The sequence below is a fragment of the Balaenoptera borealis genome (genome assembly GCF_965194805.1).
Source record: "Balaenoptera borealis genome assembly, chromosome: 6".
Taxonomy (NCBI): Eukaryota; Metazoa; Chordata; class Mammalia; order Artiodactyla; family Balaenopteridae; genus Balaenoptera; species Balaenoptera borealis.
Genome location: NC_138863.1, coordinates 78,235,914 through 78,252,203, shown reverse-complemented (window position 1 = coordinate 78,252,203; position 16,290 = coordinate 78,235,914). Strand labels below are relative to the sequence as shown.

Below are 16,290 nucleotides of genomic sequence, written 5' to 3'. Positions count from 1 at the left end.
CCCCCAAATTCTATAAAATCAACTCAGATCTTTTACAGTTGTCATGACTGAGAGTTGTAATCTGTATTTTATTCTACGTGTATTCCTTTTCCTTAACTTTGTTTATTCTAAAATTTCCTTATGGAAGGATCTTGAAGAATTTACCCTAGCTTCCAATTTAAAGGGGAAACTCTACAAAGAAAAATATATTTAAACAGTTATTTTCAAGGCTTGAATTCTCTCTGTTCACCAGATGAGATGGCAGGTGCTGATTAAAATTTTCATTAACACTTACTTTAGAAGGAGAGAAAATACTGCAAAGGAGTGGAAGAAAAAAGAACAATGAGATGATCATTATAGCCAACACCTGAGTTTTATTTCTGAGGAAGGAGAACTGTTGAAGACGTTCCTTAACCTGTTAGACTGTTGACCTGAAGATCAAAGGTCGCAGAAAATGCAGTACCTAGCACCCATCTATAAAATAAAGACTTTCTAAAGTCCTATATTTTCCAAAAATAATCTGTAACTACAAATTGTCACTTTGCCTTTTCAGCACATTTGTAAGCAGAAACAAGTCGAAAGTGTTAGGTGGTTGTGTTTCAGATTTGTGCATTTCTTTTTTATTTGGTGTTGTAAACAGAGAAAAATGTACTTGGGTTAAGAGTATGCATTCCACATTCTCAGCTTGGAACTTATTTTAAGGGCCTTGCTTGTGAAAATGATGACAGCTTTAATTGTAGCTTGTGGGTGCACCATACTGGCAGATTTGCCAGACATTTCCCACTGTGAGAAAGACTGATTCACTTGTTCCACCTCTTTATTGGGTCTTTTCTGTGATAGAAAACTGACTAAAAGAGGCTTTGTGGAAATGGAAAAACAAGTCACCTGGCCAGGGCATTGTTGGGTTCTGTCTCACAGATTCTCAGATCAGATCTAGGACCTGCCTCATAGGTTGTGAGATTAGATTAACAATTCTTATAAAGAACCTGGTGCAACAGTGAGTAGTCAATAAATAACTACATAGAATTGAGGAAAATACTAAAGATGACTCAGCAAATTCCTACAGCCGTGGTCTAGTGTCTTCATCTGCAAGATTTATTGCATACTTAATATGTGAAGGGTGCTTTGTCAAGTGCTGAGGATACGGAAGGATACATGGAATAATATGTTTGTACATGATTCATGACTGATAAAAGAATTTTTCATACTTATATCATTATATCTTCATGAAATCTTGGGGAGGTGTTCAAGAGTTATTAGCCCCATTTTACAGATGAGGAGGCTCAGAGAAGTTATCCATAGGTAGTAAGTGATAGAGCCAGGATTTATAATCAAAGTCTTCTGACTTCTTTCCACTGTGTCAGTGTCTTTCTATATGATTTGACTGAGAAGTAAGTGTGTGTGTGTTCATGCACATACGCACTAACACATGTTAAGTATCACTTGTGTATAACCAGAACTAATGATATGGAACCTTAGAGGCTAGAGTGAACAGTCAAACCTAGGGAAGAGTCATGACTTGGTCTGCATGTGAAACAACGTGAGGAAGGCTGGGAGGAGTGGGTAGCAGAGGGGAGAGGAAGGGAGAGCGGTATGAGCGGCGGGTCAGTGGAGAGACTGCGTGGGTTGTTTAGGAAACAGTGAATAGATGAGTCTGGCTGGGAGTAGCGTAGAGCCAGTTTATGTACTGTGTTGAAGGCCAGGCTGTGGAATTGTCATTTTAGCTCATCGACAATATTTTATTGAAGATTTACGAAAAGAAGGGCCAAATTTGGATCAACATAGAACTATTTCTTTTGAAAAGTTACAGGAGTTAGATGGTTTCCTTGGACACTTCTCACATAGGGTCATATCCTGATTAATTAGCCACTCCCTAGCAAATGCCTTTGACAAAAGGAATATAATTGAAAATCAGAAGATTCAGACTATGGACCCTCCATTCATATGATGGAGTCTGTTGATTCACTTATTCCATTCAAAAAGCATGTCATGAGACCTTTTGACTTACAGATTGTGTTCTAGCTATCACCTGGTCCTCTAACAGGAAATACAGATCCACAGAAAATTTCAGTAACTGATTTAAAAGAAAAAAGGTTCATAAGGAGTTTTGTGTTCCCACCCACCGTGTCTCTGTTTCTGTCTTTGTCTCTCTGTTTCCCCTCCTCCTTTACCCCCACTTTGAACTATCTGGGTTCTACTCTTTCAGCTCAGTTTCTTTTGGCTGTAGAGACAGAAAAGTGCTTGGCTCATTTTTTTTTTTTTTTTAGCATCAAGTATTTTATGAGTTTAATTGATAGAAAAAATATGCCCAGGTGATGTCATGTCTGAACAGTAAGGGAGAGGAAACCTAAAACCCCCAATCTTGGTAAAGTTCTATTAGCCAGACCTTGGAACCATAAAAGACTATTACAATTATGCCAAACGATGTGACATACTTAGTTGGCGTTGCATTCTGTTGGGCTGAACCCTCACATTAGCTTCCAAGGGAGTTCTGATTTATCTATTTATAGGTAGATATTAGTTTAATTTCTGAATAGTTAGACCTTTGAAGACACTTTTGGTAAGAGGCAAAAATATATACCTTGTCTTTTTCCTGTTGCCATTTGGACCTAGATATTACAAATCCCACAAATGTTGGCATGGAGACTCCACAGAATATTTTTGAAAACCTTTTTGCTGGACTCTGGGAAAACCTGGTTAGGTCAGTTCAGGAAACATTCCTTTCAAGGTTCTGCAGTCCTTGGATAATACAGGCTCAGAGGGAGAGGCAGACATATAGAAAACTCACATATAAGAATATGTCTAGAAATAAGCATATGTTGTGAAGATAATAGATGGCTGATCAGACTTTTTTTAAGGCATCACTGGGTGAACAGTGGCTTCCATTTGGTGTTGACTAAGAGCTTGGTGCTTTGCAGATGTAGATCTCTAAACAAATCCAGGATTTGATCACATCTAGCTTTTCGTCAGGAGTAGGTCTTTCTCCTGTACGCCCAGAATTATCATAGACATGTTATTTATCATTCATTCTTATGTTATCACCCATTGTTATTCTTTTTAAGCATACTGCTTTTATTTTTTATTATTTTGTTGTGGTAAGAACCCTTACCATGAGATCTACCCTCTTCACAATTTTTAAGTGTATAATACATTGTTGTCAACTATAGGCAAGATGTTATACAGCAGATCTCTAGAACTTACCTTGGATAACTGCAACTTTATACCTATAACTCCCCATTTTGCCCTCTCTTAAGCCCCTGGCAACCACCATTCTACTCTCTGCTTCAGTGAGTTTGACTATTTCAGATATCTCATATAAATAGAATAATGCAGCATTTGTCCTTCTGTGATTGGCTTATTTCACACAGAGTAATGTCCTCAAGGTTCAGCTGTGTTATTACATATTGCAGGATTTCCTTTAATTGAAGGCTGAATAATATTCCAGTGTATGTATTTACCACAGTTTCTTCTTTTTCTTTTTGTAACTTTAAATTTTGATATCATTGAAAACTTTAAAAAAAAAGCAACAATAGTACAATGATCCCCCTTATGCTCTTTACGCAGATTCAACAATTGTTTTAACATTTTGTACCTAAATTTACTCTACCATTTGCACATTTGCTTTGTAAACATACACACCTTTTAACCATTTGAGAATAAGTTACAGAATCATGCCCTTTTATACCTAATTATTTTAGTGTAGGTACCCTAAGAACACATATACCTACACTAAAATTATTATTTTAATTAAAATTTTAGTTATAACATGCTCTTAAATAACCATGGTGTAATTATTAAAATCAGAACTTTTACATATTGACACAATTTTTAGTTCAGTTTGTTTAGTTTCATCAATTATCCCAGTCTATTTCATAACCTTTTTTTCAAATTCTGTCCAGAATCTAACACAAGGATCATTTATTGTGCTTAGTTGTGTCTGTGTAGCGTCCTTTATTGGAACAGTTCCTTACCCTTTCTTAGTTCCCCGACCAGGGATTGAACCCAGGCCACGGCAGTGAAAGCGCTGAGTCCTAACCACTGGACCACCAGGGAATTCGCAACCCTTTCTTTTTCATGACTTTAATATTGTGTGTGTATGTGAATATGTAAGTTAGTTTAATTTTTTATTGAGATATAATTGTTGTATAACATCGTGTAAGTTTAAGTTGTACAGTGTGTTGATTTATTTGTACATTGCAATGATTACTACCATAGCATCAGCTAAAACTCCTATCACACCACATCATTGCTATTTTTTTAAACCATATTTTTCCATATTTATCCATTCATCTGTTGATGGACATTTAGGTTGTTTCTACATCTTGACTTTTGTGAATAATGCTACAAGGAATAGGTGAGTGCAGATACCTCTTCTAGATTCTGGTCTCAGTTCTTTTAGATAAATACCCAGAAGTGGGATTGCTGGATCATTACATATAGAAGTTCTACTTTTGTTTGAGGAACCTCCATACTGTTTTCCATAGTGGTTGTACAACCTGCATTCCCACCAACAGTGTACATGAGTTCTAATTTATACACATTCTTGTCGACACTTGTTTTTCTTGTCTTTTTTGATAATGGCCATCTGACAGGTGTGAGGTGCTGTCTCATTGTGGTTTTGATTTGCGTTTCCCTGATGATTAGTGAGCATTTTTAATATACCTGTTGGCCATTTGTATGTATTCTCTGGAGAAATGTCTGTTCAAGTCCTTTGCCATTCTTTAATTAGATAATTTTTGTTTGTTTTTGCTATTGATTTGTGGGAGTTTCTTGTATATTCTGGATATTAAGCCCTTATCAGGTATTTGGTTTGCAAATATTTTCTCCCATTCCATGGGTTACCTTTTCATTCTGTCTCCTTTACTGTGCAGAAGCTTTTTCATTTTGTATAGTCCCACTTGTCTGTTATATTCCTAAACCTAAGGAACTAGTTCAGAATTACTATAGCTTTCTTTTAGATTCTCTTACAATGAATGGTGGTTTAAGCATAGCAAAACATGGCTCTAACCAGAACTCCAGTGAACATTGTATGTAATTCAGGCTATGAATATGTACCTGGCAAGAGAAATTCCTGTGTGTTTAATCTGTGGTCAAGCAGATCCAAGAGAGCTACTTCCCCAGGTTTCCTTTGCAGACCTCGCTATTCGTTTTGCCTTCTAGAGTCCAAAATTCAGGTTTTACTTGCCTTGACATTTCTTAGAAGAAGTCAACTGGTTGGAGCTCACTAAACAGTCATTCTGACAGGTTTTCAAAACAGAGATAATTCTTTTTTTTCTGCATAGCACCTGCTGCCAGTGCTGTGCAGGTCGAGGTGCTCACTACAGGCTCCTGGGCAGATAGCACAATTGTCACTATAGTACTAAACAGGACACATTGTATAGGTTTCTTAAAAGATATTTGCAACAATTGCTTAGTTTTTTGTGCCTCTTACTCCTACTAGCATTGACGATAACTTCATTTATTATTATTTCATGTAACTTATAACCACTGGTGCATAAAATTAATACAAGTGGTTAGAGTCATTTCTCTCTGGTTTTGGTCTGAAGTCAATGTTGGCATCTGTTTGTTTCCACATTCATAGAACTTGGTGAATTCTACCTGGCAGCTCTTCCAAGATAGTGTCTTATCTTTGAATTATGAGGGCAATGTTTAGTTTTCATTCAGTGACAAGATAGCAGGCAGTTCTCACGGTCGATGGAGAAGAGGGCCTGAGAAATGTGGTGGTGTTTCTGTCAAAATGACCTCTCAAAGAACAGGATTTCCTTAAAACCCTTGAGACCTCAGAAAGACAGCCCTAAATATCCCTTCCCTATTACTTTTCCTACAAATGGCAGGAGCACCAGAAGTTAGACTCAGGGCTGTTTTCTGCCTCTGGGAAACCCCTCTTTTGTGTCCACGGATCCAGAGCCTCAAAACTCTGCTTGCCCGTCTGGCGGAGGAAAGGTTCTCAGACAGAATTTAGTGCCCCCATCCCGTTGTCCAGGCGTTGGGCCACAACCTCTCTGTAAATATGTCATTCCCTTGTTTTTCCATTTGGAATCTGAGGTAGTTCTCTGATCCTGACGTCTTGGGGAACCGCCCCCCATCACCAGAGAAACATAATTGTTGCAGCACCTTGTTTGACTGTTCCCTTTAACTGGAAGGAATTGTTACGTGTATTCAGAACGAATACGTTACTCAGGATCTCTAAGTGTCTGTTATGGGATGTCAGTGAAAATGGTGGAGTACAGGATCCACAAAAGCAGTGAGAAAACTGGCAAAACATGCGAGAATCAACATTTTCAGAACTCTAGAGATTAAAGTCTTGTAACAATCTGGGGAGCATCTATTTAGGAAAAACGACTGAATCTCAGAACAGCTAGCTTTGTGAGACTTTAACTTGTGCTGTTTTTCCTCTCCAGATCCACAGTAGCCTCAAAAACCAATAGTTCCGTAATCACAGTGCAAACCATCAGTGTGGTAGGCAGTGGAGAGGGGGCAGAATGGACCTGAAGGTCTTTCTAAGCCCCTCTTCTTCCTCCTCCTACGTTAAGCTGTGATATACCCTGAGATTTGAGAACTGCTAGTGAAGAAGCCAATTTCAAGTCTTAGCTGAGGGAAAATACCCCATTAACTGCTGACAACATCTAGGATCACTCAAGACATATTAGATAGGGCAGGACCAGAGCTTATCTGCCTCAGTCATCCATAGAAGACCACAGGGCAACTAGTGCTGCCTCCCACTGGGGCCTTTTGAATATATCACAGTGAACTGGGGGCAGTCTCCAACTGTCCTGTGGGCTCTGTTTTAGTTGTTTCCAAATAACTTCAGGAAGAAACCATCATAGTACTTGGTTTCACTGTATGTAATTCTGTAATGGGACACACGCCAAGGGTATTCGTTTTCCACAGAGGCACCCATATCTTCTACTGAGTCACTGATGTAATCCCTGTAAAGCTCAGGTCTTTGTGGAAAGTTGATTCAAATAGCCAAAGCGGGATGATCAGTGCTTGTGAAAGGTGAAGGTAGCTTAGCCTACAGGGCTGTGGCATAGAACCGGATTCGGCCTTATCTACCCTTTTAAAGATAATGCACTGCATCGTGTGTACTTGTGTCAACATGACCATGCAGCAGCACCTTGTACACACAGTGTTTGGCTGTGATGACTCATCTCATCTGAGCTGTTTGCATTTTTAATTGATGATGGATCATTGCTGTGAAATTCCAGCCCTGCCTGAGTCAGTGTGACTCATACACTTGGTAGAGATTTGTGGCACTAATCAGTTAACCTCATCTGTTTTCTCTGGAAACTGTTAATCATTGTATTCCGGTCAATTGGCATCCAGGTGGATGTGTGCAGCACCAGGGAATAGGATTTTAAAAGCTTAGTTGTTCTGATGATACTTGGTTCTTTTGCTGCCTGTGTTGTGGTGGAAATTGGGCTCTTCAGAGAAACCCTCAGCTTGGCTTTCCACTTAAGGACCAGCTCTGTCCTTAAGAGGCCTTTAGGAAACATTCTTCTGTGGGGTAACTAAAGTGGGAAAAACATTATCATCATACGATCTAGTTAGCTTTCTGTCTTTAGATGACTGTAAACCTAGACCATCTGTAAGGGTGTGTTTTTTGTGTAACTTTTTTTTTCTTTATTTGGAAAGTAATATACATTCATTGTAGAAAATTTTAAATATAGATAAAAATAATGAATGGAAGTGTCTTGTAATTCCACTGTTCAAAGACTCATGAGATGGTGTGTTTTAAATCTGCGTTAGTAATATTTCATGTTCAATTATGTTCATTGTATGTCACCTTTCTGATACTTATCCCACAATTTTGTCCTTTCCTTTTATACTTACTTCTTGAATTAGAGCCTCATTTAAAAACTTTCATATGCCTAAAGACAGTTACTAAGAGTAGGTCTGTCTTATTAACTCAGTCAAATATGGCTTGATTGAGAAAAGGTTATATGAGGATTTTAAGTATCTTGCTTTGCAAAAAAGTGTTCTCGTTTGAGGTGTGACTGTTATCACTCCACCATATTGTGCTGTGCAGGTATGTGTACTGTTACTGAATTCATTTTACACGTTAGAATGTGCATGCCGCAGAAGGGGTGGGCTGGGTGTGGACAGAGAACATCTTAATACAGGGGCTATCGATATAACCTCTTGCTTCCTAAACTAGATGGTGGCAGAAGCAACATCTTCATCTTTCATTTTCCCTTAGCACTTAATTGAGTTTAGCATGCACAGTAGATGCTTGGTAAAACCAACTTTGGACCTTAAACACTAGGTTTGGTTTGATTTCCTGTGGTTGGTAGAGAGCACCAGAGGCCAGTTCTTATAGATTGCTTACCTCATCCAGGTGTCCTTGTGGAAAGTGGATATGTAGTAAATTGTTAGTCCTAATTCTGTTAGTCAAGTTGGGGGATCTCGTAAAACCAGCGCCGTGGGGATGTGTTCTTTGGATAGTATCAACGTTGTGCAGTGGAGCTGAATTTAAAACATGTCCAAAAAAGGTAATAAATTACTCAGATGACAACTAAAGCAAATAAACCAAATATTTAATTACATAAATTGTCAAATTCCACAAAATGTTCATGCTGAAGAGTAGATTAATGTATGTGCTAACCCATGACACAGTCCCTAAAGTTTAGCCTTGGAGATTTAAGGTGATCCTCAGTTAAGTTGTTTGCAAATATTTTGTGTTTGCCAAAGAGTTGTGAATTAATTAGGAGTGCATTTTCTTAATTGGGGAAAATTCTTTAGATGAGAATTCCAAAATATAGAGCAAAATTTCCTATTAAGTTAGAAAACATCCTCACTTGCCCAATAAGTGATTTAGGATAAAGATTTAAAAAGAAAATTTTGCTCAGCGAGTGGATCAGCCACTGTGTTCTGAAGAAATTGCTCAGATGCTGCTGTTCTTAACCAACTAAGCCTTAATCCTGTGAAGTGAAATAATTATTGGAGGGGTGGGGGAAAGATACCTATGTAGGACCGAGGCAGAAAACGCTGTTGGGATAATATGATACAAACATTTGACAAGGAACTCATCAAAGAACTACAAACCTGAGGTTAAAATAAATTAAGAAGGGCGGAGGAAGGGAGAGACCTTTGGGTGTAGATTAAGCAGACCAGGGATTCTTGGGTCAGACAGGTCATGTAGTTGTTTGAAGGGGCACCGGTTCCTGTGAGACTTCTGTCGGGTGTGTTAGCCGTCATGCTCGGGCTAGGGTTATGGCAGTGACACCTTTTAAAGTTGTATTTTACATGTTGAAATTGGGCTTATAACACCCAAATCTGCATGTGTTTCCTTAACTTTGTTTTGCACTCAAAACTGAATTAGGCCGCCTTCCATTGCTGAATTGTTATTTTCCAGTGTGAGTAAAGCAGGAGTCCTCAAGCAAAGCATTCTTCTTTAAAAGTCATGTGAGCAAACCAGGTTTTGCACAGTCAGGTATATTGAGGCCAGTGACTTACCAAGGTGCTTTTCAAAAATGCATTTGGCGTATTAGTGAAAGAATCTTGTGTGAAAGAATCATCTTTCTTCTGTTTGATGGTTTTTGAATAGAAAATGTAAAAGAGCTCAGCTCAGCTGAACAGTTGGAGACCTGTCAATTCAGTTTTCAAATCTTAGCCTGCACCTGTGTGACTTTTGAAAGCAGTTAATATTAATTACGCCTTCTTTAAAAATGTTTAATTAGCTTAATTCAAGGAGAAGGAAGGCCTATAGCTTCTTTTGTGGAACATTTCTGTCATTGACTCCGTGGGAAAGTAGTTGACAACTTTTGAAATTTGCTTTCATTTCAGGCTTGGAGTTGCAGAGAAAACTTATCTGTTTCCCCTCTGAAGCAGTCATTTAGAGCTCATGACGAAGCCCTCAGTATTGTCATCTTTCTACTTGCCCCATCTTACTTACTGTCACTGCTTTATGACTTGCAGGTTCTCATAAATCTGCAGAAAGGAGAACTAAGGCTTAGCAATGTAGGGTCTCCAGAATGAACCCTAATGTTGAAACATCCTAACCCTTTGAAATGTCAGCATATTTCCATCTCAGTTTCAGCTGCCATACCAGGCTTTGGGTGAGGGATCAGGCTGTGGAGGCATTTGTTTGTATACTATTTAGGTTTTGCGTACTATTAAGGTTCAGTATCACAGGCTGATATCGCAGTTGCTAATGTATAACCTTGCCTAGGCTTAAACTCTGAAGCAGGGACTCCTGATAACAGTGATGGGAAGGTGCTGTTAAAATTGGGTCACGTGATAGGAGGTCTACCTATTAGCTGAGCTCTACCCCTTCACTTGTTTAAAAAATGCAATCTGTATGCCTGTTGTCTCAAATCACCTCTGCAAATCTGGCTTGGCCTGCTGATTAGAGCCTGGATTGTTGGTTAGTCTCATGTATAGTCTGATTCATTATATGCAGTGAGTGGAGGTGTTTCACTGTCCGTGGGTATATTGCCTGACAAGATGATAGCCAGTACACAGGACTGTGTAGGCCTCATAGTCTAAAGAAACAGCTTTGTGGTGATGGGGTGGTTGGTGGTGATGGGTTAGTTAGTGGTGGTTTGACCTGCAATCCGCATTTAGCTGTAGGTACAAGTAGAGAACAGTGTCCATTTTTAAAGTGCATCTGCTTATGCTAAGAAAGTAATCTATAGCTTTATAGAAGTTTCTCTTTTTATTTGTAGATATAATACTTTGCCAAGCAGAAGAACCCTGAAAAATTCAAGATTAGTGAGTAAGAAAGATGACGTGCATGTCTGTATCATGTGTTTACGTGCCATCATGAATTATCAGGTATGTTTCTGTTTATAATCCTTTAAAAAAATCTGAATTCATCAGGCTCAGATCTTGTTCTCTTTGGTGACTTTGTATTATTTCTGTTTGAAGTAAATAGCAGGATTTAATGAAATTCTATTTTAAAAGAAAGGTCTAGGTCACTCTAGTGCTCATAATTCATCGCCCTTATATTTTAATTAGCATTTATAATTTACAATGTATTTAAGGGAAGACATTTTCCTCTTGTAATGGCAAGCTTGTCTAGATTACTTGGTAAATGTTTGTGACTATTAAAGACAGCGTAAGCCACTGGTTGTGGGCAATAATGGAACAGCTTTAGGACCCTAGGAATGATAGACTCTCACACTGGACAGGTCATTGCTTCTCAAAGGGTTATATGCAAGGAGGCAAGGAGTTATAATTACTGTGTGTTGGACCCTGTGGTTCCTGATCTTCATAAGAAACACTTGAAGGATTCTTGGTAGAAGTGCAGAGTCCTCGTTAGAGGTTATCCCCACTCTGAAAAACACTAGGAGCAACTAACTACAGTGTGTGGGATTAATCCTAACCACAAAGTGGGAGTTAGAGCCTGGAGTGTCTAGGGTGAGCTGACAGGGACAAAAGTATAGTTGTAAAAGCAAACCAGGGCTGAGAATTAGACCAACAATGTTCACATCAGAAAATAGGGTTTGATTTCCATTGAAACGGATCCTATAGATGGGTCCAAGTAGAAATGGGTGGTAAATACATAGGTCAGTATTAGAGTTCAAACCCAACATAAGCATGCCAAACTGAATTTAAGAAGGGAAACATGCATTTATTCTTTCAATCAATTAATATTTTTTGAACATTGCCAGACAGACCCTGTTCTAGGCACAGGGAATACAGCATCAAATAAATAAGTGCCCAAGGGAACTTACTCTCTATTGAGGGGAGACAGATGGTAAACAATTAAATTGGTAAACTATATAGCATTCCAGATAATAATAGTGATGAAATGAAATAAAAGCTGACACTTAAATAGTGCTTCCTACAGTCTAGTACCTTTAAACCTATTACTTACTTTGAGCCTCATAACAGTCCTGTGAGATTGGTAATATTACCCTCGCCATTTTACTGATGAGGAAACTGAAATACAGAGACGTTAAGGATCAGTTAAGCCCAGGATCACATAGCTAATAAATGGTGGACTCAGATTTGAACCCAGGAAGACTGCCTCCAGAGAACTACTACTTAGTACTATAGAAAAAATAATCAAGAAATAAGAATAAGTGCAGGAAATGTGAGTTCAGTTTTAAATAGGCTAGCAAGAAAAGTGTCATGGAGAAGATAACATTTATGTAACAACTAGAATGAGGGAACAAGGTAAGGAATATTTAGGAAAGAAAATTATAGGCAGAGAGAAGGGCAAGTGCAAAGGCCCTGAGGCAGGAATAGGTCTGATGTGCTGAAGGCACAGAAAGGAAGTTAGGTTGGCTGGATCAGAATGAATAAGAGGGAGAGAAGTAGAAGATGAAATCTGAAGTTACAAGGGGTCCTGATTATGCAGGGCTTTATAAGCCAATGAAGGGACATTGGCTTTGCTATGATTAGAAAGCTATTGAAGGTTCTGAGGAAAAGTGTGACTTAATCTGACACTTGAATTTAACATGATCCCTCTGACTTCTGCGTTAGGAATCACCCTGGGGGGCAAAGACAAAAGGAAGTAGACCTTTTAGGAGGCTGTTGCATTAATTTAGGTGAGTGTTGATGGTGGTATGGATCAGGAGAATAGAAGTAGAGGTGATGAGAGGTGGCCAGATTCTGGTTTCGTTTCGGTGGTAAGGACAGTAGCAGTGTATGTGTGGTGAGGAATGGAGGACAGCTCCAAAGTGTTTGTCCTGGGCACCTCTAAGATGGAGTTGCCGTCTACTAAGATGGGGAAGGCTGCAGGGTGAGCAGATTTGGGAGACCTGATTAGGAGTTCAGTTTGGGGGATGTTAACTTTGAGGTGTCCATAGATATCCAAATAGAGATCTTAAATAGGTGGTTGGATATGCCAGTCACGAGTTCAAGGTCTGGAAGTCTGGGCTGGAGATAAAAGTTTGAGAGTCAGTAGATGGTATATAAACCCATGGGAGTGAAGGAGATCAGCGGGGATAGACAGAGAAGCAGAGAGGTCCCAAATAACCCTGGGGCACTCTGTTTAATGTCAGAGAGATGAGGAAAAACTAGCTAGAGAGACTGAGAAGCAGCCAGGAAGTAGGAGCCAAGCACAGGAAGTATTTCATGGAGCAGAGAGTGGTCAGCTGTGTCCGGTGCTGCTGCCAAGTCAGGCAAGATGCAGAGAGTTGGCCATGGGCTCCGGCAAAGTGCCCATCATTGCCGGTACAGTTTCATTGTAGTGTTGGGGATGAAATCCCTGACGGAAGTGGTGTCAAGAGAGAACGGGAGGAGAGGAATTGGAGACAACAAGTGGTTGGAGTTTTGCTGTAAAAGAATAGCAGAAAAATGAGAGAGTGGCTGGACACTGGTTGTTGGGTCAAGAGAGATTTTGTTTTTGTTGTTTAAGGAGAATTTGCATCATGTTTTTATGCTAATGGTAGTGAATCAGAGAGGGAAAAATAATGATGGGGGAATGGGAGAATCGCTGGAGCATATACTGTTCTTGAGTAGGTTGGAGGGAATGGGATCAAGAACTCAAGTGGGGGGAATGGCCTTAGATAGGAGCATGGAGAGTTCATCTTTAGGAAGAAGTGAGGAGGGAAGACCCAGATCTGTGTGGGTGGATTGACATGGTGGTGGGAGCTTTTGGAAGTTTTTTTCCTGATTGCTTATGTTTTCTCGGTGTAATTGGAAATAAGGTCATGAGCTGAGAGTGAGTTTGGAGGAGAAGGAATAATTCCTCAATTCGGCAGAATCAAGAATGATTCTTGATCCCGTTATTGAACTTGCTTCATTTTGTAGAAGGATGAGGTACCACGCCTCAGAGCAAGGAAGGTTTTCCTAGGCTTTTGGTCTCGATAACCATTGCCAAGAGAAGGGACCAGAGGTGGTGGTTGTCAACCCCGGCTGCACAGTGAAGCTGCTTAAAAAATTCAGATGCCAGGGCTCCATCCTTGAGATTCAGAATAAATTGACCTGAAGTGGGTCCTGGAGAATTGGTGTTTTGTTTTGTTGACTTTTCCAGGTGATTTTGCCAAGCGGTCAGGATTGAGAATCACTGGCCTGGAGCCTTTTCATCATTTTAACGAAGAGACACATATAGTTTATTCATGGAGAATAGGAATATGGTACCTTGATAATAACATCATTCCTGAAATTTTTCATAGAGAAATATGTGCAGACACTGATGTGCTAGAGACATAAGTGCATTTATGATGGTATAAAATCACATTAGGTAGAAACTTCAGGTTTTTGTTTTTTAATCAACATTGACAGTCCTCTCAATTAAGTCCTAATGCTTTGTTTTTTCCACATCCATTTCAGTATGGTTTCAACATGGTCATGTCTCATCCACATGCTGTCAACGAGATTGCACTAAGCTTGAACAACAAGAATCCAAGGTAAGCTGGCTTTGTAATGTACAAATCTGAATCGAACTAGGGACACCAGAGAGCTCATCGACAATCAAATTAGAGTTTAGAAACTTTCAAGCACGACTTTTTAAATTAAGATTGTCAATAGACTCCCTGGCTAAGTAGAATTTTCTTTTCAGCTATGTTACAGTTTTACAACTGGTGACAACTCTGGCCCTGTCTTCAAGCTTTCATTCCTCTTGAGGCCTGGTTCTCAGCATCCTTGCAAATTTAGAGCATGAAGCTTCCAGGTTGTCAGGACTGGGGCCAGGAGAGTCTTGATACAGACTTAGCCACACCACTTTTTGCTGAAAGCTAACTAAAACTACTACCGCTTGTCTACACTTCATTTGCAGCCTTTACACGTGTAGCTTTTATTGCCAAACCAAAAAAACAAACACAAACAAAACAAAAATAACTGCTCGCAGATTTCTTTTCATCTTCACTTTCCTATAAAGGCAAGTGCCATATATTATTCATTTCACAGATTACCTCTAGAAGCCTGTTTTCGTCAATTTATTTTAGTTAGTGTAATGCATTTTCCATTCTAGTGCATTTCTGCATTTCACACTGTTACTCCCTTTTACCAGACCTCTCTGATAAAACTGCATATGTGAAAACTGTTAATTCAGTTGAAAAATATGATTATAAATTAGATCCTTGCAATGCAAACCCTAAATCCTATTTAGATGTTGGATTTTATTATTCATACTTCCCCTGATTAATGCTTTTGCAGCTTTCTGATTGCTTCCTTAGTTTACTAGAATCCCAAGTAGTCATGCTTCTTTGTCACTGTCTTCCACTGAGGGAAGTCATTATTCATTTTTCTTAAGACAATTGATACTGTGGATTATCAGAATGATCTTTGTTTAGAGGTTGGCAATAGCTTTTATTCCAGAAAAAAGATGAAATACTGAAGTAATCGTACTCTGAAGTAACAATGCTGTCCTTGACATTGTATTTGAAAATTAGATTGTATCTCTAAGGTTTTCCTTCTAAAAATATTTCAGACGGAGTTTTATTTTCTTGAGTCAGAGAAAATATTCTTGTATTAGCACAGCTGTAAGCCATCTCCTTTCAGATCTCCTGTGTGGGAAGAAGAAGTGATGGAAGCTTGCATTATTGTGGGGATTTTTATGGAGCCATTGCAGATTAGCAGATTTGCAGTGTAAGGTGTTGATTTCCGTTGATTTTGAACTTTTTCAGCAAATGTTTTATCTCTGACTCTAGAACCAGAGAAAGTGTTTAACCAATGGGTGGTTTTACTGAATATTCTCATGTTTCCTGTTGTCTTTATTTAGCTCATTAAAAATACTTTTTCAACCACATTACACTGAGTCACTTGCTGATAGGACTAAAAGACTTAATCTTCCCATAATTAATTTTCATTTGTGAGTAATTTGTAATCTTGGGAATAGGAAACATGCCTTCCAAACTTGCTACCCTAGATAAGCCACACGTATAGAAGTTCGTAAAGGTTTTAAAATGTATGTGCTTTAATATAACTATGCCTTAATTCGTAAAAGTTTAAAAAAATACATGGACAAATATTATCATATTCATCTTGGAAGGAACAGCGGACTCATCGTTCATTTGCTTTCACTCATGTGTGTTTTTTTTCCTTCTTGTTTTGACAGAACAAAAGCTCTTGTCTTAGAGCTGTTGGCAGCCGTTTGTCTTGTCAGAGGCGGGCATGAAATCATTTTATCAGCATTTGACAACTTTAAGGAGGTAGGATATTCTAGTTTTAAAAAGAATGCTCACACAAACATATTTGGACATCTTTGAACAGAATGATTTGCCTTTTGTGTGTGTGTGTGTATGTGTGTGTGTTTTATTATTGAGATAGAATTGACATATGACATTAGTTTCAGGTGTACAGCATAGTAATTTGATATTTGTATATATTGCAAAATGATCCCCACAGTAAGTCTAGTTAACATCCATCACCATGATTTACCTTTTTATTTATTTTAGGGCCTAAGGGGTATAATAG

General features: G+C 38.8%; 1 protein-coding gene across 4 annotated transcripts in view; it reads left to right on the top strand.

Moving 5' to 3' along the window:
• FMNL2 (formin like 2) overlaps nucleotides 1–16,290 on the top strand; it is a 310,152-nt gene that overhangs the window by 230,911 nt on the left and 62,951 nt on the right. For all 4 annotated transcript variants that reach the window (XM_082395722.1, XM_082395719.1, XM_082395720.1 and 1 more), the window contains exons 7-9: nucleotides 10,647–10,755; nucleotides 14,206–14,282; nucleotides 15,932–16,025. In XM_082395722.1, coding sequence (XP_082251848.1) covers nucleotides 10,647–10,755; nucleotides 14,206–14,282; nucleotides 15,932–16,025 — 280 coding nt within the window. The remainder of the gene's footprint in view (nucleotides 1–10,646; nucleotides 10,756–14,205; nucleotides 14,283–15,931; nucleotides 16,026–16,290) is intronic.